We start from the raw sequence: 27,377 nt of genomic DNA, 5'->3' as shown, positions 1-27,377 counted from the left end.
CCAAATCTAGCATAAACCAAGACAGGTCACTTGATGGTGAAGCATCCCCACCTCAGAACGTGATCCCCGGGCTCAGCGAGCTGGGGTTGGGGGGGAGGGCAGTCAGTGTTTTGGGGGAGGGATCTCAGGATCTCAGCAAGGGAGGAGGTTGCTGAATCTGTCGTCTGTCGAGGTTGTCGTCTGCTGAATCTGTTTTGCCCGTTGCCTTCAGGGAAAGGGAGTGGAGAGGATCCTAATGCTGCTCTTTCCACCACGGGACATCACTTGGAAATACAGAGTCTCTAAATCCTTTCTTTTTTACATTTGTGTTATTAGATTTCAGTCACAGGGAGCATCAGTCTTGTGGATGCTGTAGGAGAAAAAGCCGAATCCAGGCGCAGGGAGCACCCAGGATTTTCTGTATTTGTGACAGCGACCATTGCACCTCCAGCCGTGCCATCCCATCTGGGGAAACATCCAGCCACTTCTGGCTGGGACAGCTCTCCCCAAATCTTTCTTTGCTTCCTAATCCCTGCAGTTTGGCAAGCAGAGCGGGAGCAGGCTGGGCTGGCTGTCCCCCCCCAGCTGCCCGTCCCCCTCGCAGGGCAGGGAGAGGGGGGGTGACAGGCATCCCGTGGGGCTGCAGTGCCCGCTGGCAGGTAATGCTGTCATGCCCTGTTTCCCCCTAAATCAGAGATGGAGAACCCACTTGCTCAAGTCTCTGGGCAGCCAGTGAACCCCTCTTCTCTGCGGAGAAAGCAGGGGTCTCCCAGCGCATCCCCAACGTGTCCATCCATCAGGCAGCAGCGCGGCAAGGATGCAGGAAAGCATCTCCTTCCGCCCAGAGCAGCAAGCACGAGGCAGACCAGGGTTCAAAGCAAATTAGAAAGCAGATGGAAATGGCCCCTAGGTCTGCCTGGCACTCAAGTATTAAAGGTTTGGAAATCTCAATCTATCTTTTTTTTTTTTCTTTTTTTCCACCCCCCTTTTTTTCCCCTCTCCTTGGAAGCAGCGTGGCTCCCGTGCGATGAGTCCAGCCCGGTGGACGTCAGGCCTCGCGTGTCGCCTGCCCTGGCCCCTCGCTCCTTCCCTGCAGGGCTCGGGTTTCCCCTTCTTGCTCCAGTGACGCTGCCTGTCCCAACAGGTGCCAGCCACACGCCGGGGCCACCGCCAGCGCCGCGGCGGCTGGCCATGCTAACCTAGGGTCAGGCAACAGCCCCGTGCCCAGCCGCTGTCTCCCAGCACGGCACCCATCCCGGCCATGGATCCGGCCCCGGAGATGAAGAGGTAGGTGGATTTTGGAAGGCAGCGAGGGTGCGGGTTTCCCCACCATCTGGCTGGGTGTCAGAGCCAGCCCCTGCTGTCCCTGTGTCCCAGGCGGATGTGTGTAAGGTGGGAGTAACGGCTGACGTGCCCATGTCCTGGGAGGGATGGGGCATAAACCAGCCTTTGTGAGGAGACCTTCAGCCCCTCAGCAGCCTCAGTCTAGGTGTAACGGAATGGTGAGTTATGAAGGCGCTCTTGCAGTTTGTGTTGCTAGAAACATCTTGAATTTAATGACTTTTTCAACTTTAAGGTGCTGCAGCACTTAAAGCGACACCATGAATTCCCTCTGTGCCCTGCACCTGCTCAGTTCAGGGAGGGGAAGAGGTTTAACCTTGCTAACGGCGAGCTCCGACTTAGCCAGGAGCTGTGGCAGGAGCCACGAGATGCCCACGAGCATCCCACTCGCCGGCAGTCATGGCTTCGGTCCTGCTGTTGGGTACCGGGGTCTTGGGATGGGCAGCACCAGCCCAAAGAATTGCAGTCAATTTTCATATCTAGGCTAGATTTTAAGCCCGATTTTACAGGCAGTCCGTGTGTTCCCAGCGATGAGTAAGCCTGTTTCAACTTCCCAGCAACAAGCGTTAATCAATCTTAAGCCCTGGCTGGGGAGAAATGGCAAAAGTGTCTGTGGAAGAGTTATCTTGGCATCGTCCGTCCCGGTGAATGCGTGTGGCGCAGTCTGTCCAGGTCACCTGGCAGATCTCCTGGGATGGCTGGAAACGTTTGACCGGTCAGAAATGGAGTTCGTGTCCCTGGACCCTGTGAGCTGTTCCTCTGCACAGGGGAAGCCACGCTACCCCTCGGCATTTTACCGGGAGGTTTATTCTGAAAACCCTCTTGCTCAGTTCAGCCAACAGAGAGGACAAAATAGTCCTCTCTTTTGACGGGCAGAGATTGCAGAGGTCAGAGCGTTGAGTCGCAATTGGAGATACTGGCCTCCAGCCAAGCTGCAGCTTATGGAGGTGGGCTGAGTTCAGGCTTGTTTGCTGAATTTCGGTGAGATTTTTTTTCCTGGGGAGAGGTGAGGTCAAGGTGGTGGAACAGAGACCTTTGATGTACGTCATGGGAGCCAGGTACGTGACTTTGGCCGTGAACTCAGATGAGGTCAACTGATCCCGCAGGACTCTGGCAGTGCCCCAGCGTCTCTGAGACTTCTGGTTCACCTTAGTCTTTTCTTGCCTTCACCAACCAAAGCAGTGCACTGTTTGCGCATGTGGCCATTTCCTCGCTATCTGCTAGCGCAGTCGTTTCATGTGGTATCTCAAAGCCCTGCTACAAGACTCCCTTTTTTCTTTTCCACCTCCTGGCTTGTTTCTTATTCATGCAGGAGTTTTCTCCCTGGCAGAGGGGACTCGGGGGCTGCTCACTACTATTGCAGTCTGCTTGTCACGAAGCATTTTCTAATGGCAAAGCTTTGGGAGCGGCGACATGTCTAAGCTTGGGTTATACAGGAATATCACCCCTAAGGCTTGCTGTGCATCTCGATACCGAAATGTGGTCACCCAGAAGATGACCGTTCCCCTTGCACAGATAGCATCACCCCAACAGTTCCTTTGCAGCAGTGAGGTCCTTGCTCCAATTTAATTTCATCCCTTCCTTTTGCTAGTGGCACCTCATCCCTATTTTTTAGATGAGGCACATTGTCAAAGGAAAATGAAGATGTGACTTCATTGCTGGGAGGCTTCACAAAACCCCCTAAACTAAGAATGAAAACATATGACTGAATAAAAACATTTATGGTCAAATGACCTCTTTGCCTTTTGAGTCCTGTGCCTTCTACAAGTTACCCAATGTAATATTTCTAGCCAGGAAAAATTGATTTTAAAAAAAACCAAACCAAACCCAAAGCAAAAAGGTCCTGGAAACATTGGTCCAAGCAGATCTTTCAGCACTTCAGATGCTGAAGCTCACTGTAGGCTTTTCCTATACTTCCTATACCACTTCACTGCTATTTCTTCCACTCCATTAATGATTAAAGGTTTCACAGATTGTGTAGTATCAGTTAAATGCCTTCCACTGTATTGACTGGTTAACGATTCCTCAGAGGAAGGAAAATCCTCCCCAACACACCTCAGGCAAGCTCTGGTGCAGGTGGCCAGCCCGTTGCTGGTACTTACGGGTGATCAGCTAACCAAGAAGTTTCGATTTTCTTTATTCTAGCAAAAGAGAACAAACAGCATTGCTTACCAGGCGAGGAAAATTTTTCCTGGAGCATCTTCCTTTTGTTCTGCATTTTCAATGCAGCTTCAAAAAAACATACAGGTTCTTCAAATAACTGAAGTGCTATACTTTCCTTACAGGACTAGGGTCCCCAGCATGAACTTTGAAGCAGAGATTCTGACAGCTCCACACGATAATTCAGGTATTTGGGAGAAAAAAAAAAAAAAAAAAAAAGGAGATTAAAGTAAAATGCCCACTCAGCTTGCTATCACTACAAACATGCTTTAATTCTTTTGGAGTCAGAGATTGTTTAAAAAAAAAAAAAAAGAAAAAGAAACAGGATGCTAAACTGATTGCGATTCAGGTGATTTCAGGTTTGTGTCAGGGTAAAGTTCAGTGCGTTGAGGACAGATGTTGATATTTTTACCTCCAATAGGGCTGGACACAGGGTCTCCATACGTACCTACTCGAAACACAGCTACCAGTGATGTGTGGTTTTGGAAACGGCACAGGGATTCAATTTAAGACTGCACAGTCCTATATGAGACATATAAAGTTTTCTTACTAATGGCAGCTAAAAGCAGATGATAAATTAGTAGCTCCTCGAAAGGCAAAGATGAGGATGAAGATTTCTTTTAGGAGGAAAAGGCTGATTTTTTTTCGACGGAACACCACCTTTCCAGTGCTGATCTCACACGTTGAGGCTGGCGCTGAGACTGTCTCCCTGCTGCAGCCCCCTCTCCAAGACAGACCCCAGAGCCAGTGCTCAGCTGAATGGCGTCTTCTCACGAGCCTCAAGTCTTAGCCTTGTCGTTGCTCCTTGGACCCAAGCTTGGGCCAGAGCTTGTGCCCTGGCAGCAGCACTGTGATTAGGAGGAGACAGCAGGAAAGCGAATTTTTGCAATGATTTCTTGCGACCCCTTGAGTAGCCCTGGGCATTGGTTCAGAGCTTAGTACTCTTGGTCTCAGCCACCCCCGTTTGAGCATGAGCCCATTCAGATGAAATGCTTTAGCTATCAGTTGTCCTCCTGGCCACAAGCTGCAGTTCCCAGCAGGGAATCCACCTCCCCGGCAGGGCAGTGCAGTCCCACGCCAGCAAGAGTCGGAAATGAGGTGCACAGGGTTGACTATTTTTGCTTCAGGTGCAGATGGCAGTTTTTGTGTTGCATCACCCCTGACAGCAAGTCTGCCAACAGCTGGTGGTTTCAGTTATGCCAGCACGTGAGAGCGCGACAGTCCCACAGTTTTGGACCCGCTACGTGATTGCCATCGTCTTCTTGTCTTGAGTCTTCCAGAAAAACACTGCAGTTGTCTCCCTTTCAGCAAACTGAGTACCCCGTATCTGGCTAGCCATTTTAGGGATGTTTTCCTCAGGTTGACCTGTAGTACCGAGGCACTTAACAAATACACTGATGTCAAAGGGCATCTAAGAATAATTTTCTAGCCCTGAGCGTGAACAGGTTGGAAAGTGTTTACGTGAGCCCACCTGCATGGATGGCTCCTGGGCCACGCGTCCTCTGTACCGTCTTCCCAAATCTCTGACTTCCGTTGGGTTGGGTTGGGTTTCTTCCACGAGGTAAGTGCTTTGATCCTTCACTTGCCTTGAAGCCGCTAACACACAATTTGCATTTATTTCTCAAGAGCTATATGTGATCCCTTCCATGAGAAGTCTCACAGCTGAGGAGTATGTAGAAGCCTTTAAGTCATTTTTGGATCATTCAACAGAGCATCAGTGCATGGATGAGTTCAACAGGGAAGAAATGCCCAACATCATGGCTGGGTAAGGAGCATTTCCATTGAAGTGGGAAAACCATCTGTTATCTTGGGAGGGCAACCTGCACACAAGGGTCAGCAAACATGTTTAAGGATTTTCTGGGGCATGACTGAACTTTCAATGCTTTTTAATTTTAAGTCCCTTAATAGCGGTCTTTAGGATGTTCTGTTTAACGACCAAAATACACGCTATTTCAATTAATACACTGTGCTGCCTCTCAGCTTATGCTAAGGAAAGAATCAAGACTTCATTTTCACATCCATCTCTTTTCATTAGCTGATTTTCCAAGGATTAAAGGGGTTTTTTTGTTGTTTGTTTTTCTCAAAAGAAAGCTCTCTCTTGTGCTCTCTCCCTGCTTTTGGGACTTCAGCTCACATCAGTCCAAACAGAAACACATCTCTAATTCTCTTCTAGTGACTAATTCTTGTTTTTTTCAATCCCCTAAGACCTCCTTATTTCTATCCTAAGTCGATTTGCATTGCTTAAGTACCAAATGATAATCAGTTTTGTGAAGTATTGATGTAATGTATTAAGCCTGGATGACTGCAGATAAGTTTTAGAGCAGCCGAGATCCAAACCACAAGAAAGATCTTTCAAGTTTGGGTAATTTTTGGATGTTGTGGAAACTGTCTTCTCCACTGAGAAAAAAATTCAGGCAGGCAACTCCAGACCAGATACAGATAAAAAAAAAAAAAATAAGCAGTGGAAATAATAATTTAAAAATAAGTTGTATTGGGAAATTTTAAATTAAAAAAATTACTTATGTGCATTTTAAACGATGTAAAACATTGCGGCTTCCTATGTTGATTATTGTTGATTGTAGGGCTGTCGAAGGGTCTTGACTCTCATCTGGGCTAAGGCTCCTTGACCAGCTCACACCCCGCAGGATTTACTACTCGCTCCCCTCTTGAATCAGTGCTGCAGCGTCTCCGGAGGTTGTGTATGGGAAACTCAGTCCCTCTGCACAGTCCATCCCCGAGAGCAGAACAGGGCCATAAAGCATGTCACAGCAGCGAGGCGCCTCAAGCCTGGGCTCCTCATCCTCGAGCCGGGCTGTTATTAAATATTCTTCTAGGGGCCACAAGGTCGGGTGTGTTTTTTGGATCTTTTCAGAAGTAATTTTTTGTAAGGTAAAAATTATTGAAGATTTTGACCTTTCCTCACAATTTCAAAGCAAGATGAATACTGAAAAGAGGGGATTTCCAGTCGTCTGGATAGCCTGTTTTTTTTATTTTATTTTATTTTTTCCTGGGCATTTATATCCAATATGCGAAAGCCAGAATTTGTGTCTCAAGGGTGGAGAGGTTTTGCCCCAACTCACCTTGTCCCTGCAGACAGGAGCGGTGGGAGCCGTGCCCATCCCAGCCAGGCAAAGCCTTGCTACCCCCGTGGGGAACCCTTTGCCCTGGGGTTCGCTGAGGCCTTTTTGCATGGTGCCAGCCACAGCTTGAAGAAAACTGTCTGGCAAAGGACAAGAAACACTATACCCTGATGCCTACTGTACTTGGAAATATGAGCCTGCTAATACGGGGCTGGTTCCCGCCACGCAGTTGGTTATAGCTGGCTTCCAAAGGGATGCTCAGGTTTCCATCCCAATTCATGGGGCAAAACTCAGTTAAATTTCCAGGCCAATGTGGCATCCAAGGTATTAGAATTAAAACGTGAAGTTGTGTGACATAGTGTGGTTAAGTAACGTGCACGTTTCATTTCAGTCTCGGCGACGGAAAATCGACAATAAACGTTCTGGGAGTTGGAAGCGGCACAGGTAAGGAGCTCGGCAGCACCGCTGCTGCTGGGGGGCAGGGGGTCCCTACGGAGAGCAGAAAGTGACACCGAAGTTCTGAGCAATGGGGAGAACTATTCAGGCATTAATAACAGTGCTCCTCATTGAAGCAGAGAGAACAGCAAAACAGGGTGTAGAGCTGGGACGAGAGCGACGCTCCCTCCTTTCCTGCCCCGTCTCTCTTCTGAAATGCTGCTCTTTACCTCTTTCCAAGAAGTGCGATGATTTTAGCTTAGTCTCTGCCACTTGATGACTATCACCTGACTTTATATGTCTCAAAGCAAGGAGTCCGGCTCCAGGTTAGGTACAAGAGCACCTTCAAACCTCCCTGGGGAGAAATAGAGACATCAAAGAAGCTCATTCCACCCCAAGTCCTGTCTTAGAACACCCCACCTGAAGCGATCTCCTGTTTTGCTTCGCCTTTGGCGATCCCAGAGGCCAAAGCTGGGCGATGCTCTGCTCCAGGTGGTGCAAAACCAGCTGGCCATAACCATTAGCACGGCACCTCATCAGCTTTTTAAAGGTGTGTTTCTTCATTACTACCGTGTTTTTATCTGGTGATAAGTAAAGTTTAACTGCAAATGATATTTTGCCCCCAGAGAGAAACAACATTTTGGAAAAATAGCTTTAAAGCTGTTCTAAATGCATTTGTGTTTAAAAAAAAAAAAAAAAGAAAAGAAAAGAAAAAAAAAGTGGTAAAACATCCAACTTTTCTCCTAGGAAAACTGGGAGAAAATAAAAACTAGAGAATAGAAGTGGCAGTATGATTTGTCAGAGTTTTCTTTTGCTTTAAAAACTATTTTCGGCTGAATTTTAATACTTTCAAATGAAAGTATTTTTCTCACTTTTTTTTTTTTCTCTTGTTTTCCTGAGTAAGAGAAAAATAGCATTGAATTGTTTTCCCCAGTTGGGAATATGTTGGAGTATATGAGAAAGCAAGGAGGAAGAAATCATTCCGTTCTCAATTACACTCCATTTTCATTAAGTAATATAAAACCAAAATTCTGACTCTGAGAAAGCACAAGGGGAAAAAAATGAACTTTTTGCATTGTCCTCATTTTTCCTTATTTCCTCCTCGGAAGATGTTTTAATGGAAAAATAAAACCCTTCATGTTTCCTGGGTTTCCCGGGTAGCTGCCCCTCAGGGATGCCGGGGCAGGGGCGCAGACTCGCACGCCCTCAGCTTGCCCACGGCTGCAAGGGCTGAACAAGGGCTGAAGGGAGTGAGCCGGGACAGCACCGAGCGAAAGGTTATATCTGATCCCTGACCTTTCCAGGCTTGGACTCTGATTTCACAGAGCTCCCAGAATTAGTTTAGTTGATGAACATATTAATGGGGATTAGTGACTGACTCCACGTCCTAAAAGACCGTTGTCTGGTTCAGGTCACATTTTCTCGTTCACCCCATGTTGTCCCGTGGCCGGTTTAACTATCTCGGCTGTAACCTCCCGGTTACTGCCAGGGTGGCTGTTGTTTGCAGAGGGGTTTTACTCCTGTTTCTGGAATACCTAGAATAGGTATATAACCATGTGGTTACTGCTGAAGGGTTGGTGCTGGTGGGCAAGGTGGAACAGAGAAGTATTTTGCTGTGTTTTTGCAGACACCCCAGCTGATGACGTTATCACCTGCTCTTGCAAAGACAGAATTAGGACATTTTACAGAGGTGGAGTTATAAAAAAAACCCACACCCAAACCACTTTAAAAATACCTATTTGCTGTTGATATACCCATTTGCCACCATCAGTGGCTCCAGGGCACGGGGCAGTGATGCTCTGCCTCCCGTCTGCCCTGAGCCTGCAGGGACCCCACGTCAGCAGCTCTGATTGCTGGTGTTTCCTACCCCGGGCACATACTAACAGGCATTTGGGACTGTCTAAAGTGACTCAGCTGCTTGCTATAGAGATCTTCCTTGAAATACCAGTGTCAACAACATTGGTCCGTGCACCCGCCTTCAACAGATGGAGCCGCAGCCTGTTTCCTCCTGCCTTTGGCCAGCCCTGCACCGCTGCCACACATTCCTTGGGAGTCTTGGGTATTTTTCTCAAATTTCAAAAGATCCGTCCTTCCTTGGATGTCCCTGTAGTGCTGGCATGGCTGATATTTCCCTCCTTTAATTCTATTTACTGCAACACCTGCCAAAGATGACGACTTTGCTCATAGCTGGTAGATCAGCTGCAAGGCTAGGGAAGATGCACTATCTCGTATCAAGCCCTCTGTGTGTGACATTTGCAGGGGCAGGACTATTTTTAGGCCCCACCATCAGCTACAGACAGGATTCTCACAAAGGTCCACTCAAGGTGGCCACCTCTGCTGTTTATTTCCATAGTCCCAGATGAACCAGATGGACTTTGTACACTTGGTGTACTGTGGACTTTCTGAGAGAAGGCAAGAATGACCTGCATCACCTCGAAAGAGGCTGGGAATTTCCTAGGACAGAAGGAGAGACTGCCACTTGCTCCTCCAGAGCTCAGACAGCAACAGAGGAGCACCAATAGCTAAATTTTCAGGGCACCTACACAGAAATATATGAGTCTCTATTTGCAACTCCAAGATAACGACTAATTAGTAGGTGCCCAGAGCTAAGTGGCTGGTCCCCAGAGAGCAAAGGCCCAAGGTACTGCATGTTGATGGGTCTTTCCTCTTGCCATGCAGTTCCCCAAGTCTCCGAGCTGTGTCACACCAGCCACCACCTCCCAAGGGCAGTGCCAAAGGCACGGATCAGCCCGTGCCACGCTGAAGTTGCAGAGCTGTGCTGACTCCTTCCATTCAAACTTTGCCTTTTTGTTGAAAACTAGTGCTTCCTGGTTGTTTTTTTAAAAACATTGATCTTTGATTATTTTTACCTGTCTGTCCTGTGACCCAGAGCATTGCCATTAGCAGGTGTCTATGTGGTTGCTTATCTCTTCCTTGTTCTTAGGCTTATCTGTGAATAGGTGTTACCTTGAGCAGTAAGATATCATGATAAGACTACCGCGGGGTTAGATGCCATGGTAGACAGTGCCTCACTTCTACCTGGGGGATTTCCTGGAGATATTTAAAAGATGGGTAGACGTAGTGCTTAGTGATATGGTTTAGTGATGGTTTTGGTCAGTGTTACATCGATGGTTGAACTCGATGATCTTAAAGGTCCCTTCCAACCCAGGCAATTCTTTGATTCTGTGATCCCCCAGCAGCAGAGGGGGCAGGTGCACTAGCATCATGCACCGGCATCCTTTCATCTTATTTATGCACTTTTTAAAGTAATGAATTTGTGTTTATTGAACAGGTGAACAGGATTTGAAAATGATCAGGATATTGCAGGCTGCACACCCGGGGGTCCTTATTGACAACGAAATCATAGAGCCCAACCCACAGCACGTGGCAGCTTACAAAGGTAAGGCTATACCTGCCTGCCTGGGGTATAGTGAAAACCATTGATCTGAACAATGAATTTTTCTACTGATTTGTGAAATTCATGCTTTCCTTCCACTTTTTAAAACAGAGTTGGTGAATCAAGCTCCAGACCTGCACAATGTCTCCTTTATTTGGCACCAGCTCACTTCCTCGGAGTATGAGCAACAGGTGAAAGAGAAAGGCACGCATAAGAAATTCGACTTCATCCATATGATCCAGGTAATGGAGTATTGCTTTCATATGAGAGTATCAGCTTTACTCCCTTCAGTCCCGCTGTATGCATGAAGTTAGGGGCACCACAGCTGAGCACCGCTCTCCCATGAGCAATAACTTCTGAGGCAGCTCTACAAACACGAAACCTCCTTCCCTATCCATCCTGGTTTGTACTGGTTTAACTGTGTATGGTGGGTAATAAAACAGGATGAGTCTCAGGACACGACACATCCCATGGAGACCAACAATTATGCTTTGCTGCTGCAAAAAAAACTTGAACTTTTTGCCGTATCAGAGTAGTTTGGGTGGCGCTGAAGGGAAAGGTTAATGAACGAACACCTGTGTCAGGTTTTGGGTGAGAAATTATGCTGCTGTGTCTCTGTTACTGATGACAGTGATGTGGTATGTGCCAATTACATTTTGTAAAAAAATGGGTTATTCTCTCACTTTAATGGCTTTTATTTCATTTTTCTTTTATTTCATTTTGCTGTCATAAGAGTTGATTTCACAAAAGTGTTTCAGGGGTTTGATGGCTGGGTCAAGGACTAATTTACGAGTCACGAGGGCAGACTCTGAGACGAGCCCTGCTTTGTCCTAGTGCAAGTTCCTCAGTGTCTGGAGGAGATCCAGCCTGCGCACAGCCCACACTGGCCGAGAAATGCCCTTGGTGATAAGGACCAGCCGCGGAAACCAGGGGACTCCCCACTGCGTGTATTTTCCAACCATAAAACTGCCCTGGGCTTGAAGGACAGTGACAGGCAGGTCAGCATCCAGCTGGTAGCCGAGGCTGAGCAGAGGGTCCCTGGGGCCGAACCCAGGCTGTTGGTGCCACCGGAGAGCTGGTGATGCTCCGTCCCATGGGGCATCCCTAAAGGAGCGTGTTGAGTCAGGACAGGCTGGGAAGCAACTGGGAAGTAATTTAAAACAACTCTATAGAGAACAGGTTTAAGCCTTTGAAGGGACATTGCACTGTGGGGGAGGAATAATGCCTGCGTGTAACTCTGTCGCTTACAGATGCTGTACCGTGTGGAAGATATTCACAATACTATCAAGTTTTTCCACAGCTGCCTCGACCATCACGGTAAACTCCTGATCATAATTTTATCAGGTAAGAGGAACCTTTTATCTTTTGCTTCATTGCTGGTGTTTTGAAGAGCTTTGAAGTATGCGAGCCACAAATATTTGTCTCAGAATGTCGGTAGCGCTTATTCTATAGGAATTCAATTGAACGCTGTATTTCATAGGGAGCATGCGATCTTGGGCTTAGCCTCTTGGGCCCCACTGTCTGGTGGGGCCACTTAGGCATAGCCTTCGTGCTCTTGCTTCCCTCCTAATGAAGTAGATGAACTGTTCCACGCTTCACAGAGACCTCCAGCTGTGAAATTACCGGCTGGAGAGAAGTGTGGCTATTCGTGAATGAGGGTCAGTCCTTCTTCATAGTAAAATCAGCGCTGTACAACCTGAGTGCTGGGAGGACTCATCTTTGGGGCTCTTCCCTCCGCACAGCGATGGCCCAGACCCAGCAGGACAACGGGCACTTATTGAAAACAAAGAAGTGTTTTTTCCAGTGTGCCATTCAGGAATCCCCGGCTCGTGATGCGGTGGATAAAGCACACTTACCTACATTTGCCATTAAAACTCCCTTTTGCGTTACTGGTAGGCTCTTTCCCTTGCTAGCTGGGACTGGCTTTTCAGGTATGTATTCTCTGATGTGCACTTAAAATTAAGATTCAAGGTGCAAAAACATCTAGACTATTTTATGCAAGGGGCAGTTAATAGGTAGGATGCTTGTGCAGGCTCAGTGCACTGATGTTTCTGCATATACTCCTCCTCCTGGGTAAATCCAGCCCTGGAGACAGTCTCCTCGGAGATTCCTTTAAATAGGAGAGGTTTGGAAGGAGGGCTGTGGGAGATCAAAGTTTTAGCCCTCTCCGAGCACAAACAGTTATAAGTGGACTCAAGTAAGGGGAAAGCTCTTTTACTCCTCCTGGAAAAGTCTAGACCAGCAGCAGAGGACCATTTCAAAATCATTTAGTAGTTGCATTAGCTGGTGTTTGACTGCCTTGGCTTTGCGAAAGTAACCTTCCCTCCTGCTCTGGCAGACAGTAGTGGATGGGCCAGCTTGTGGAAGAATTACAGACACTGCTTGCCTTCCACCGACAGCGGCCACTATGTCACCTCCAGCGGCATCACCGATGTTTTGAGGAGACTGGGTGTTGAATACCGCGTCTACGAGTTCCCGTCGGGCTGGGATATCACCGAGTGCTTTATCGAGGGGGACCCGGTCGGAGGCCGCATGATGGATTTCCTGACGGGGACAAAAAACTTCCTGGGCACGGCCCCCGTGGGGCTGCGGCGGCGGCTGCAGGAGGCTCTCTGCCAGCCCGAGTGCAGCAGCAAAAAGGACGGGAGGGTCATCTTCAGCAACAACTTGAGTATGATTGTGGTTGAATCCTAGAGTCCGGACCAACTGCAGAAGACATATTAGGGTGGGTACAGGGGTGATGGGTTGGCACAAGGACATAGCGTAGAAAGAAGGCCACTTGCAGGCAAGAAGGTAAGAAAACGGGGACTCAGCCGCAGCCTCCCATTCCCAGCCAGGGCCAGCGGGCACTGCGACACCGGGGACGAGCTCTTTGTCCCACTGAGGTCACCGGGGCCAAGATTTCACCCTGGCTATTTAGTCCAGCCCTAGGAGAGTGTTTTTCCAGAGCTCCATCTCACTAAAAGCCTACATGGACTTTTTATTTTTAACAGTATGCATCCTGTCTGTGCTTTTGACACTGGGATTTCCACTTTTCTATGTAGCCAGCATGTTTACATACCTAAAGGCACGTCTATATGACCAGGTGCCGCTTTGCAGCTGGGAGCAGGCTGCAGTCCCCACGTGCCCGCTGCTTCCAGCCGCGCCAGGACAAAACCTGTAAGGTGTTCCTGCTCCTTTCCCCCAGATAATGTGCCTCGCTGCACCCAGCCCGGAGCTGTAAGTCGCTCTGCGCTAGGCTATTTCACATGGTTTTATCAGCGTAGGTATTTACTGCCCCAAGCGTCTCAGCACCTCGCAGTATAGACACGTCTTAAAAGTTTATCAGCCTTTCTGTTCGGAGAATTTTTTTGGATCCCAGGATGATACTTGCCCTGCGCTTTTACAGGCAGGGATTAATTTTGTTACTTCCTTACTACTGTTTTTCTCCATATAAAATAAAAGCAATTTTAAACCAAAAAAAAAAGTCCCATCTTGTCCTGTACGTGTGGGGTAACAGAAAACGAAGAGCGAAGAGGTTATTGCGTTAAAAACAATAAAAATGCAAAATACAGTTTTATGGCAGCATTAAGGGTTTCGTGTAAGAAAGAAAGACGAGCCCGAGGCCGTGGAAGAGCTGGGAGTGAGCTGCAGCTCCTCCCTGTGCCACAGCCATGGGAAGCAGCTTGGCTCGCTCAAAGCTCCATCACCACAGCACAGCACCTATGTCACTTAGTTATAATGTATATGGTTAAGATGCTAATATAGGTAAGTTAAGACTATTTCCACACCATCCTGAGATGTTCAGAGGGCTGAAGGAGGTGCCGCCCGGGCAACCAGTTGGAAAGGGAGATCCTGCACGGGAGATCACTGGGATCTGGTGCTGCATTTAGGGCCACGGTGCTGCGCAGCTCTTGGGCTGGGCACGTGGGCGGAAAGGGCCTGAAGTCCCACCAGCCTCACTGCAAACAGCTCTCAGGGCAGGAAGCACCAGCTGAGACAGAAAATAACTGCAGGCACAGAGCCCACCTCTATAAACTGATTTTTCCATGATGAAGCTGGAAAGCACGTGCCCATGTCCGCCTGAAGGGGCTGCAGATGCCTGGTTGATGCCTGGTATTGATCAAAAGGCTCATTCCAGCATCACGAACACATGGGTTGGCACATTGGCTTGCAAAATATTAGATGACATTGTCAACCAGAGTCCTGCTGATCCTGCTAAACCTACCCCACCCCACACCCCATCTCTCTGCCCGCATGCTGCCAGAGGTAGCAGCGCTCCCGTCTGAAGATGTCATGTCAGCTCATACAGTCATCGTGGCTCCACTTTGTGCTTTGGGGTTTTTTTTTTTTGTTGTTGTTTTAGTTTTGATTTAGTTTTTTTTCCATGTCTTTTTTAAACATACAGCCATTTCTCCTGCAGATGTTTCCTCTGAAGCTACTGTAGGGAAAAAAAGAGCAAAGGGACGGGAAAACGACAGCGTAGCGTCATCCCTTTGGCAGGACTGCGGCACCGTGGTCCATAAGTACTATTGCTGTCACTCTAAGAAACATCAATCAAAACTGGACAACCCCCTTCAGAGTGCCCTATACCTATGCACGAGCTTTTAGTTTCGATCCATTTTATTTTTTATTCTATAGGTAGTTCATTTGATTGTGTTTGCTGACAGCGCTGGGCAGGGAGTGTACGGCTGGGCTGTTGGATGGGCTCTCAGCACTGCTCCCACCAACGTGCTCCTTCCACTTTTAAATCCCCATGGTTTATTTCCACGTGGTAGTGATGTCTCCGTCTCTACCTGGTCGATGAAAAGGAAAAAACAAAATACGCCAAAAAAGCAGGCTGGCTTTTCAAGCTCCAAAGAAACCTGTCAGTCTTTGCAGAAATTCGGAACAGTCCAGGTTCCCCCAGATCTTCCCCAATCAAGAGGTTTTCACCCCTCTTTGCCATTTCCTGGACGGATAGACACGTTTCCAGTAAGCAGATGCTCAGCAGAACCTGTGAGCACAAAATTTACCCACACCATTTTAAATCAATGTGCAAATGCTCAAAAGAAAAGGAGCACTTCAAAGCAGACTGTTTAGTGACAGCCTGGGGAGATGAAACAGGGCACCCCATTAAAAACACGACTGCTTAAAGCTTTATCTGTAATTTTTCTTTTGATTCTTGAAAAGCGAGTCATTTAAGAACGACTGCTGGTACACCTGGAGCAAACACGATCCTAAGCGCCTGCTCTATATATTTATATATTTATTCTTGGATGAATGTGCTATTTAATGACTGTTCATGGCGCTTTTTTAAAATCTGCTGTCCTCCTACACGGAATGGGGGTCTGCGCTTTCCCAGCAGCCGGCGTGCCGGAGCGCGGTTGGGTCTGTGCGGCCGCGAGAGGGCTGCAGCAGCCAGCGGATCCAATCTGCCTCCCGCAGCGCTGGGATGCTGAGCCGCAGAAACAGAGTCAAGCGAGCGATGCACCGGCTCAGCTCCCCTTTCTCTGCCGGGTCATCGCACGCTCACATCAGCTGCTGGGGACCGCGCTTTTTTCCACCGCAGAGTCACGGTCTTGGTGCCAGGCTCCAGCTTATGGGTGCCAGAAAATTTGCTCTTGGGTTGTTTCTTTTTCCCTACTCAACGGCTGAAGTGCTGCAGCTTAGTTATCTCTCAAGCGCAGCTCTGCAGACAGGTAACGAGGCGCCGCAGCTGACCGGGGAGGAAAACATAAAGAAAGGGATGTCAGGAGGATGAGGCTGCTTCTGCTTTGGCTTTGAGCTGAATTAACCTTGCTGACCTCAGTCCAGGATGAGCCCGACTCAGCAACGAGTTTCATGGCAGTTTCCAGCGTTGCAGTTAGCAAGGAGCAGGTCTGCGGCTCCCCGAGGGATCTGTGCTGCTCCGACAGCGCGACAGCTTGTTCCAGCCCAAAGCGAGTGCTTCTGTGGATAACCAAGCTGCTGTGTGTACTCTGGACTAGAAGTAATGCCTACAAACCCCAAACTGCGTTATTTTTAAAGGGAGCCGTTACAGGCTCACAGAATCACAGAATGGCTTGGGTTGGAAGGGACATTAAAGGCCATCCAGTTCCAACCCCCTGCCCTGGGCAGGGACACCTCCCACTAGACCAGGTGGCTCCAAGCCCCGTCCAGCCTGGCCTTGAACACCTCCAGGGATGGGGCAGCCACAGCTTCTCTGGGCAACCTGTTCCACCCTCACAGTAAAGAATTTCTTCCTAATACCTAATCTAGATCTACCATCTTTCAGTTTAAAGCCATCACCCCTTGTCCTGTCACTCCGTGCCCTTGTAAAAAGTCCCTCTCCAGCTTTTTTGTAGACCCCCTTTAATTACTGAAAGGCTGCTATAAGGTCTCCCCAGAGCCTTCTCCAGGCTGAACAGCCGCAACTCTCTCAGCCTGACCTCACAGCAGAGGTGCTCCAGCCTCTGGTCATCTTTGTGGCCTCCTCTGGACCCGCTCCAACAGGTCTGTGTCCTTCTTATGTTGGCAGCCCCAGAGCTGGACGCAATACTCCAGGTGGGGTCTCGCCAGAGCAGAGTAGAGGGGGACAATCACCTCGCTCAACCTGCTGGCCACGCTGCTTTTGATGCAGCCCAGGATATGTTAAGGTTTTATCCTTGTTTCAGGTTAGTAATATGCCCATTTCAATGGCATGGTTTTGCTCTGATTGTGTATTTCATCCTCCTAAAAAGGAGTTACAGAAAGCAACTCTTTATAATATCAAGGAAGGATAATTTATTTTTTACTGGGTCTATATTCAGTCTTGGGCGCTGAATGATTAGCCTTTGTAATGAACGTTAATTCTTCTCTACCCATGAACGTTACCAGGAGAATGAAGGTAGCATAGGAACTTGAAAATCTAATAGTTTATTTCTGAATAATCCCATTAAAAGAAAAGCTCAGTAAAATACAGGAACATATATTGAAAAGATTAAAACTAGCCTCAATCAGGGAGAAAAACATAAAAATACAGATGCTTAACATTTTTTCTTCCCCCTTGAATATTTGCCCACAGAAATCTCTTGAGGTTTGTAGCAGGGATGTAGAAAATCTTTGGGTACCCCGTGCATTCTTCATAAATAAATACATCAAATAAATGCATGGCTGCAAGGAGACATCTCCAATCGTCACGAGCTGTAGACTGCCTTAATTAGCATTCATTAAGACACCAGGCTTTGCCCTTCGGTCTTCAGATTTGGGGTGCTTGTTCTGCAGTTCCCTTGGGTGAAGGCACCTGAGCCAGGATCTAGACGTGGCAGAGCAGTTCCCACAAGGCTGTACTAAGGGAATTCCAGGAAAACCCAGGGCATGCTTATGCCCAAAAAATAGACCTCCAGCTGCCCTGAAACCATGCGTGGTTCAGAATTTCTTCCTCAAAAATATCATCAGAGTCCTTGTCAGCACAGAATTTGAGTTTCTTGAGAGAATGACTTTTCTAAAGGCCTTTACGGTGGGTAGGACAGGAGTAACTGTGAGTTTGACATGCAGTGCCTTTTGATGGAGTTAGTCCTGATGACCCAAAACATGAACCACGTCCATATGCTCTGCATCCAGCAAAGAAGGCAGCAAAGGCCATACAAATTTCCCTGGAGCTGCTGGTTGTACCTCCGTGTACTAGCGGTAGGATCATAGTAACCTTCCTGGAGCTTAAAAAGACCTTCATAGGATTATTAGCCTGTAACCTAGAACTCTAAGAAGGTGGTGTTCACCCTACATTTTAAAGTACAATATTTTTTGAAGGTCAGATCCTCCAGACTGAGGACAAATATCTAAAATATCTTTTGTATTAACCATCACTCCTTGGAACCACTCAACTCCAGTACTTAAGTATCAACAGACAATTAAATCTTGCTAGATGGTGAGAGTCCTGGTTAGGTCTCCAAAGACATCTATGGATCAGTGCATGGTCACTCTGCCATGCGCCAAGCTGCCGTGACACCAGACAGCAAAAACCTGGAAATCTCCTTATTTTGGTATGGACAGTGGGGTGGTACAAGTAAACACCCTGGTAAGGCCATGAATGCACTTGTTCTGTCCCAGCGGAGAAGCTCCAGGCTGGCTGGGGAGAGACCGCCATCTTGGGGTGGATCCTGCTGGCTCCTTCTCACCCAGGGACAGTCACCCAAACTCCTGGCTAGGGGCGAGCACCTTGGGGTCCGGGCAAACACCCCTAATACTACCAGCTCCCCCTGCTTCTGCTTCATTTGTCAGCCAGCCCAGTTCTGCTGGGAAATGCCACAATTTAGATACGCACCCCTTCAGAAATCACAAAGCAAACAGAGATCTCCTTCTGCCGCCTGTGTTAAGTCCCCTGCTGTCTCTAAGAGCACCCTTATCAAAGCAGATGTTCCACGCAATTAGTCCTAGAACAGGAAAAGAAATAAACTGACATCTTATGCCTCTAATGCAAATATATTCAGGTGATCAGCCTGGCACAGGATCTGGGGCTGCAGCCTGGACACCTGGGGGAGGTTGTGGACCAGCCCTCATGCACCGTGTTATTTAATGCAGCTGGTTTTAGCTAAAGAAGCAGCTGGGAAAGCAGGAAATGCGTTGTTCATCCCCCATTCTCCTTTAATTTCTTGTTAAAACAAAACAAAACAAAATCCCTCCAAGATAAATGTTTGGAGAGTCCAAACTACGTCTAGAAAGATCTCGGGTCTGAAGAGGGTTTGTAGAACATGTGGGACGGCTGGATCCCAGTGGGGCTTTTATTCTCATCTCTGAGAAGGAACAGGGAAGAGCAGAGCAGGAGCTTCATTTCCACTAGTCTCTTCCCGATAGTCTGATGACACTTTCGGTTAGACCTGCCAGCAAGTTTGTAGAGAAAACATATGTTTTGTCGTACATTGTAATGATGGTAGCTCTGGTGAATTTAGAAACGTGATAAAGAAATTTTCAGAGCAGTCTCTAAGTCCCTATTGCTTTGTTAACATTTTTTAGCATCCTATTAATCACGCTGTATGTATCTGTCAACAGCCGATATTACGGATTAAGGCAGATTACAGCTCATTGCTCCGGTGGGTGTTTTCTTTAGGTTTTAACTCTACGGGCATTTTGCCATTGACTTCACTACGACAAGACCAAACCCCTTGCTTTTATGAACGCTTTGCAATGTTTTCCTGACTCAGAGTGTTTTTACTTTATAAAGTACCTAAATGATCATCCAGAGGGTAAATGTTTCCGTTTTATTATTTCTGGAAGAAGGGCTAATATACTCTCAGTGCTGAACAAACAGTCCACGAGGTCTTGATTTGCAGATGTTTTCACACAGATAACTGTTGGCTCTGGTTTGTCATGCTTGTGCAGATCATGTCATTGGTTATCTGGGAAAAGGGGAGGGTATTTGAGGAAATTCAGATAAAAGTTCTACAGATGTAATACATTTAACTTGCAGACCTTCTCCATTGTTTACTAACAGCTACAGGTTATTCTCCAGTTTTGCGTATTGGTTATCCACTGTGGGATGCGAGGAAATCCCTGTGACTAACATGATCCAATGCAAAGTGGAAGTAATTAACACCGGAGAATCAAACAACTCAACTGCGAATAACCTTCAGTCTAAAAATTATTCACCCAAGCTCACCCCCTCTTGCCGGGACTTGTTTTCATGCGTGCCTAAAAATAACGATGACAAAAATACAAATTGCAGCCTAGACGTCTTTCCTGAGCTTATTGAATTCTTGCAGCTTGCCTCCAAGGTCTCATCCTTCCCGGCTCCCTCCTCTAGCGGAGCATCCCCTCCCTCCACCGCCTCAATTTACAGAAAACTTTCCTCCCGTGCTCAGGGGACATGGGGTCGTGGCCAACCTCCGTTGTGACGCGCTCGCAATTCCTGCCAAATGTTAATGCAGGTTTTTTTTTTTTGCTTTGGAGCCTAAGGTGACACGAAACAAATGACCTGCGCTCGTCTGGGTGTTTTACTAGGAGCATCTCGCCCGATTACAAATGCCTTGAAACAACAAGCACCGCCAGAGCGTACCTTCCCTGCACTTTATATAAATTATTGCTGAGCCACTGCTTAATGTTTATTAATATTTCTGATGCTTTTGAAATTTTAAACTAAGGACATTAATATAACCTATACTACAAAGCCAAGTAAATGTATTAATGGGAGGTTAAACTTCTTTTCTCCTCTGTATGGGTGAGCTGTATTTCAGGTCTCCCTGTACATGTCGAGGAGCAGCCTCCCCAGCAAATACAGTCCCCAAATTCATTCTGGTTCTGGTGGGAATTTAAACAAATCTTCCTATTCCATCACTCAGCAACAAATTGCTTTTGAACATAATTAGCATTTATACGGGTACTGGAGTCTTGTTTATTTACGTGTCACAACAGTCCCTGAAAAATGTAAAAATATATGAAATCTCACTCAGGCTCAGACTAAAACACCACCTGGACCAGAATCCTGTCCTGGCTAGGAAGGGAGGGGAAAAAGTAGGGAATATAGAAAATGCTTGATCTTCTACATCTTTATTTTTCTTCCCCCATCCTCCCTTGCCTTTTGGCAACCTGTCGGTCAGGGACCTCCTGCACCGGAGGCTGCGTCCAGGCAATCATGCCTCCTCCTTGCCTTTCCTCATTAATTTGCCTAATTTCGTCTCAGATGTTTTGCAAAGACGGGCAACAAAGAAACCCACTTCAAGTGCCTCTCCACAGTCGCTTTTTACCTCGGTGAAAGATATAACTTCCTTTTTTTTTTTTTTTTTTTTTTTTTTTTTTTTTTTAAATTTCCTCTAACGTGAGGACCATCTGGCCTCTGCAAACGTGACAGCACAGCTCTGCTCTTCATTTCAGGGCTGCTATGGACTGGATGGCACCTGCTTCGCTATAGACTCATCAGGTCCTTGGCATCAAGAGGTGGTAAGAGCGGGGTGAGCAAGGAAACCAGCAAGGAGGAGAAACAACCCTTACCAGCCCCAGCGCTGATGGACCAGGGGAAGAAGTTAGCACCGAGAGCCGGCCAGGAGATGCTCTGTAGCACTGCAAGGAGAAGAGATGGAGGAAAAGTTTTTCCATCACACGTTTCATTCCCCTGGGGAGAAACATATGAGCTCATCGCGGTGACACCGAGCGTGTTTCCATCTGACAGTTAACAGTTGGCAAAGCAGAACGGTGGGTTGTCTGTCAGTGGCTGCTTACAATGGTTTTCCAGCAGGTTTTGTAATTTTATTATCGTGTTGACGTTGGTCTTAAGGCAGAGCACCGGCGTTGTGCTGCAGGATGCTGCTTTTTGGTGGGCTGGGTTTGGGCAGGACTTTGCCTCTTTCCTCGGTGATCCCTGCCTCCTTGGAAAGCCCATTCGCCAGGTTTGTCAGGGCTGGCTGTGACTCCTCGTGTGCCACTCTGCTCCTCGATCTGCCGCTAACATTCACGTACGCCCTGACAGAAAATTGGTCTGTCATCTTCTGCTTCCAAAATCAGGCTAGAAATAGTATCGGAGGTTAACCCATGGCTAAAAACTCCTCGCTTGGATGTTCAACATTGAAATCTGAGCGTGCAAAGGGAAGTTCATTTTTGTAATTAAGGGCTGTCCCTGTTCCCAGAAGAGCTGCATTTTGTGCCGGGCCCTGCCATGGGCTTCCCCCACCTGGCCATAATCACTTCTTCTTGCTGGATCCCAATTTTCCATCTTTAAAATCTTCCTTTCCTTGCAGGCAGGTCATGAGGCTAGATCCATTACTGTAAGTGAGAGGCTTTATTACTGAGGTGATAAGTGTCATGACAATACAATAGTAATAATAAATAGCTTCTCTAAAAGTGTAAAAGGGTCTGACATTATTAATTGCATTTCAAGAGCTTGCAGTGTGTGTGGACTGGGATTGAATGCAGAACAGACCGGAGGTTTTTCTCTTGCTCGCGTTTTTGCACTTCGGAAAGAAATGGCCTTTCTTCAGCTGAAATGCCCTCAGTGCCTTGACCCAGAGAGAAACATCTCACCTCTGCAAGTCCCCATCACTCCCATCGGGGCTCAGATTACCCTACTGGGGTGGAAAGGTGGAGGGGAACCCCTCTGAGAGGCAGGGGAGGCTTTGCTTTTTCCCAAAAGCTTTTCTATTTGTTTGCTTTCAGAATTACTTCCTATTCTCTCACGACGTTCATTTCAGCCCCCTTTCATCTGTGGCTACAGGTCAGTGAAATTTTGCTTCCCAAGAGCACCCCGCCTGGGGATGTGGGCATAGGGGGCTTTCTGCATCCATCTCCCCGGGGGCCCGTCGGAAATACCTGCCCGTGGCAGCAGCCGGGGACTTCAGCATCAAAGCCCCGAGGCCGCCCCAAAGCGCCTTTGATCTGCCCTCACCTGCTGCGGGTGTCATCCCTCTGACCGCAAGGCTTCTCTCTGCTTTCATCCCCTAAAGACAGAAACGCGCCCTTTAGCTAGCTTGCACCTAAGGACAAACAGATGATACTTAAATCCTGCGTGGAAGGAAGATGTACAAAAGCAAACCCCGGGGGAGGAGGACACACATCCTCCTTTTTGTGCAAGGGAAACAACCTGTCCTCAAGTGCCCCATGTTACCATCACTTCTTCTCCCAAGGGCTTCCCCACCCTTTCATCCCCTCCAGCTGGGCCAGCAGAGCCACTTGCCAGACCTCAGGCACATGGTGGCCTTCTGGTGGCACATTGTGAAGGGGACTGTCTTCCTCAACTGCAGCAAAAATAAACCCCAAATGTTACCTTTGCTTCATCCGCAAAGGCTTCTATAACCCAGTCTCTCAAAATCAGTCTCCCGCAGAACAAGAGTCCTTTCCCTCAGTGACAACCATTACTTCTCGTAATTTCTGTCATTAGATTACAAGTTTTGAAAGTATTTGTGTGGGTTTGGGTTTTTTTCCCCAGTAAAAGATCAAGTGTAAAGCCTTTTTCTTCCTGCATTTTATTTTCACGCGCTGCAGAGACATTTACTGTCAGGATGAAACGGAGCTGGACAAATAAGATTTTGGGGGAAGTTCTTAAACACAGAAAAACAAGTTTTAGAATAGAAACAATTAGAAAACCTTGAAAGTCACCATTTTCTCTTGTTATAATTGTATAACTTAAAAGACGTATAAAAATGCAGCCTGCTAAATAGCAATAGAAAATCCTGAGTTCTTTATTATATTGTCTTCCTAAAATATTTCGCATGTCAGTTAAATCTTATCTAGAAAGAGAAAAAAAAATCACAATACCTACAAAACCTTAGCTGATGCTGCCATCATGGTACAGGAGAACCATCCTGCTCGAAATGCGTAGACAAATGCAAAACAAGGACTTTGCGATGTCATTCATGGAAAAAATGGTGAGACCCAACCCTCAGCAAATTCCAAACTTCATAGGACTGGTTGCACAACCAGCACTGGCATCAAACCCTTCCTTTTCTAAAGAGTTGGAAACTTTCTTTTCTTTTCCCTTTAACAACAAATGCAAATGCTCTAAATCTTCTCAGTCCTAAGTTGAGATGGTGTCAGATGACTTCAACAGGAGGCAATGCTTTTAAATGCTTATAAAAAATGTGATTTCATGCCTCTCTCCTGCAGGCTATTATTCAGTGATGAATGTGCCCAGGGCCTTCACAATGCCCAAAAAGTGACTAAAGCTCTTTGTTAAAGGCAGAACTTGGTCTCAGCTGCTGCAGGGCTCCGGCACAAGACATTGCACGAGGCTGAAGCCTACCCTGTACGTCTGAGTCGAGATGCTCGTGGATAAGTTCACTGAGCAAAAGCAGGTCACATCAGCAGATATAATGTGTCCTTTGAACCTCTGGTACCTCATTTTCTGTCCTCTACTGTGGCATCGATCTTCCTTTGATCATTGAGTAAAGGGCAGTTGTTTCATTACAATGGAAATAAAAATAGTTGACATGAGAGAGAAGTGTTTTGCCTATTCAGAGCGACAGTGGAAAGTTGCACTCCCCAGTTAGCTTGAATAGAGTGAACATTATTAAGTGCTAACATGAAAAAGACCTCTCAAAGGAGATAATGCCTTCACCCAATTAATCCTTCCTAATGAACTTACCCTTCGGAGGTGGGTAGAGCACTTTCAGCGGGAAGTTTTCTTCCTGTGATCATTTGTGCCAATAAAAGTCTGACGAGAAAGCTGATGAAAACTGATGTGAATGTGCCTGAAGTGAATTTATTTTGATATTTGACTTTTCAGAAAAGATGTGGCTTGTACTTTTCAACCCGATCTGCTAGCGTGCTCCCTCTTGATGGTTTCTATTCTTTAATAACTCCTCGAATGATAATAAGGCTCCTAGGCATCCGCTTCCCTTTGAATTTGCAGCTGAGAAAATTCCGTGTTTGAAATACTTGGAAATGGAGTTTTATTTGATAACCTGTATTTTTGAGGTGGATAACTGCTTTGCTGAGCACCTTGATGGTTATTTCAGTAACCGTAGTCTCAAAATGCTCTTCTGGCTCTGAGAAATTTTGACTGAGGAAAGAAGCCTTTTTCCACCCAAGCCACGTTATAATGATACTTTGCACTTAGGCAGATTCTTTTATTGGAGCATGTTTTATTCATCAATTCACCAGACCCTCAATTGGTTTTGTCTAATTGTGACTCTTTTTATACCACACAGACTTGGAAGTCCAACCATGACAGTTTTTTACTGCTTTTTGCTGTGCTTCGGAGATCCCAAGAAAGAAAGTGTCAGACATAGGGGGAAAAAAAAGTGTGAAAGTTCAAAAGAAGCAGAGAGTGTCAGACTAAAACAAATCCAGAGAGAGGAAAAAAGTCAGAAGACTTGATAAGAAGATTTTTTACATCATATATTTATGATGTGTCAGTTTACTTTTCTAAAACCAGGGGCTTCTGTCAAACTGCAATTAGAACTGGTTCTAGGTAGCCAAAAGCATGAGACCATCTCCAAATGAGGGCACCCGAAATTAGCTGCCTAGTTCCTACTTCTATTGTAGGAACTCGCACTGGTGATCTGCATTTCACAGACGTCGGTGAGTATTTTTGCAGCCGTGGAGAATGAAAATGTGGCTGAATATTAAAACTGAAGATGATAAACTGAAATTTTGAAGTTGATATAAACTCAATTTTTAAATGCCGGCCACTGCAACTTGTCCACAGCCATAAAATGATTCAGTAACGTGACCGTGAATAGCAACTAGGAGTCTTCTCCATCTCCGATCTAACCAGCCAAAGAAAAGATATTTAATGAGGACAATGGAGCTAATAGGTGGGGAGAAATTGCTTTCCAAGCGCTACACATTTTTGGGGTCATGATAAAATTAGCCACTTTGAATTTGTGCAGCCCAGTTTCATACCTCAAACAAAGAATTGGGATCATTTTTGAGCACCGCAAGCAGCTAATACTTCTCAGCCCCTGTGGCAGGGAGGAACGGTTTTTAAATTACACTTTGTTAAATATGGTGGCAGAAAAGTCAGTGTATCCAGGTGATGGGTACTGAATTAATATTTCTTTCCATAATCTGGAAGAGTCTCTCAATCAAAGTGAGACTTTGCGGCCTGTTTTTAATTTCACAGTTATAAAGATGAACATGCAATTTTTTTCAAAGAAATAATTAGATATCACAGAATAAAGCACTTCCCTACCAAATAATAATAACACATTTAATTAAGTGAAAAAACATACTAGCTATAACAGATTTTAGTGTCTATAATTTATTTCTGGATTAATGGGCATTTTATAGTCCATCCTACTTAATGTATAATAATAGGTTTTTTAATTATTATTTCTGCTTCTGTTCCATGTAGGTTAGCAACTGTTACATCCATTCTTTTCAATGAACATCTTAATAGAGTTTCCTTCTAAAAATATATATATATATTTCCTTGCTCATTTTTGCCAGGCATTGTATGTCTGCACCTACTCCGTATGCTGGGGGTAAAGCAGCACACCTGCACCTCTTTTGCCCTGGCAGTCCCATCGACGAGCCGGCGTTGGAGCGGGCGCTCCTGTTAGGGGCCATTGCTGCCGCTGCAATGAATTGTTGGCGGATCCTGTTACCAAAGTCTTCAAAAGCAGCCCGTCTGGGTTTTTTTTTTTACAGCATCCCTACCCCTGTTGGTACTGATGATAGCCCCCAGCTTTTTGTCATCAACCAGTTTCTTGTTTCTGTCGTATTTACGATGACTTCTAATGGAATCACTGTCTGTGTTTAGTCCATGGACATTCCCCAGTAAATTTGCTTTGGCCTCACAGTTACCTTTTTAAAACATCATCTAGCATCTCCTTTTTAGTCGTTTCCTCACCCACTTCATTGTCTCCGAATGGCTCTCCTGTTGACATAACTGTGGCCCATGTGGCATCTTATGCAGTCCTTATTTAAAGACAGGAAAGATTAGAACAGTGGCATTTTTTCAGTCATTTTTTCATTTCGTTTCATTTCATTTCATTTCATTATTTCATTTCGTATTTTTCAAGTGAGTAAATACATAAATAATCTTCCCAAAGAAGAGCTCATCTGACACGACCTGTGCCCTGCCCGAGGATCCCGCGGTGCATTACACCCTGTTTTCCATTTCCACCTCTTCAGTTAAAGTTTCCTCCAGCCTTTGCACCAAAGCCAGCCCCACAACCTAAGGCAGGCTGTCAGGGATCTGGGTTCCTGCATCACATTCTTCTCTCTGTGGACCCATCGCTGTACTGCTGACTTGACAGGTTTATGACAGATCCTTCCTCCTAGACCTGCCACATTACATCCTTGCGTCTAAAAAGAAAACACATATAATCACATATAATCGCTTGAAACTGTTAATTAGGGCAGACTGTGGTCCTGAGCTGGCCGTGCAGGTTGTGTAGTAGCTATAAAACCTGAAGCTAAGCAATGGCGAGGTTTGAGAGAGCAAAGCACATTTCTGCTGGCCCTAGTCTTCAAGCTTCTGTGTTTCCGTTTGATTTGAACTCCTCCCCAGGAGCATTTTGGGGTTGTGCCTCTGAGCAGGGGGGGGGGAAATGCTGCTGTTGCCTTCCAAAGCACGAGCAGGTCGGAGAAGGCACGTTCCCCAAGCTTGGTTTTATAAGCTTAGACCTGCTTTTTGG

The 27,377-nt window shown here is 46.5% G+C and overlaps 1 protein-coding gene across 3 annotated transcripts; it reads left to right on the top strand.

Moving 5' to 3' along the window:
- The first annotated feature begins 131 nt into the window (after positions 1-131).
- On the top strand, positions 132-22,103 carry LOC134518835 (carnosine N-methyltransferase 2). Of its 3 annotated transcripts, none has more exons than XM_063342079.1 (8): positions 132-1,266; positions 3,606-3,667; positions 5,107-5,245; positions 6,952-7,004; positions 10,288-10,395; positions 10,504-10,634; positions 11,643-11,736; positions 21,178-22,103. In XM_063342079.1, the coding sequence occupies exons 1-8, from the start codon at positions 1,241-1,243 to the stop codon at positions 21,474-21,476; spliced, it is 912 nt and encodes a 303-aa protein (XP_063198149.1). In that variant the 5' UTR covers positions 132-1,240; the 3' UTR covers positions 21,477-22,103. The 3 variants fall into 3 exon arrangements, with proteins under 3 accessions (XP_063198149.1, XP_063198148.1, XP_063198150.1); XM_063342078.1 differs by lacking the exon at positions 21,178-22,103 and adding an exon at positions 12,731-13,846; XM_063342080.1 differs by lacking the exons at positions 3,606-3,667; positions 21,178-22,103 and adding an exon at positions 12,731-13,846.
- The last annotated feature ends 5,274 nt before the right edge of the window (positions 22,104-27,377 follow it).

The sequence above is a fragment of the Chroicocephalus ridibundus genome, chromosome 7 (assembly GCF_963924245.1).
Source record: "Chroicocephalus ridibundus chromosome 7, bChrRid1.1, whole genome shotgun sequence".
NCBI classification, from domain to species: Eukaryota; Metazoa; Chordata; class Aves; order Charadriiformes; family Laridae; genus Chroicocephalus; species Chroicocephalus ridibundus.
The sequence above is the reverse complement of the archived record's forward strand: the minus strand, read 5'-3'. Positions and strand labels throughout refer to the sequence as shown.

What these genes read in the sequence shown, in the direction of transcription:
- LOC134518835 (XM_063342078.1), top strand. Translation starts at nt 1,241, where the DNA reads ATGGATCCGGCCCCGGAGATGAAGAG. An exon ending in ATGCCCAACATCATGGCTGG is followed by an intron (nt 5,246 to 6,951) that starts GTAAGGAGCATT and finishes GTTTCATTTCAG; the next exon opens with TCTCGGCGACGGAAAATCGA. An exon ending in ACTTCATCCATATGATCCAG is followed by an intron (nt 10,635 to 11,642) that starts GTAATGGAGTAT and finishes TGTCGCTTACAG; the next exon opens with ATGCTGTACCGTGTGGAAGA.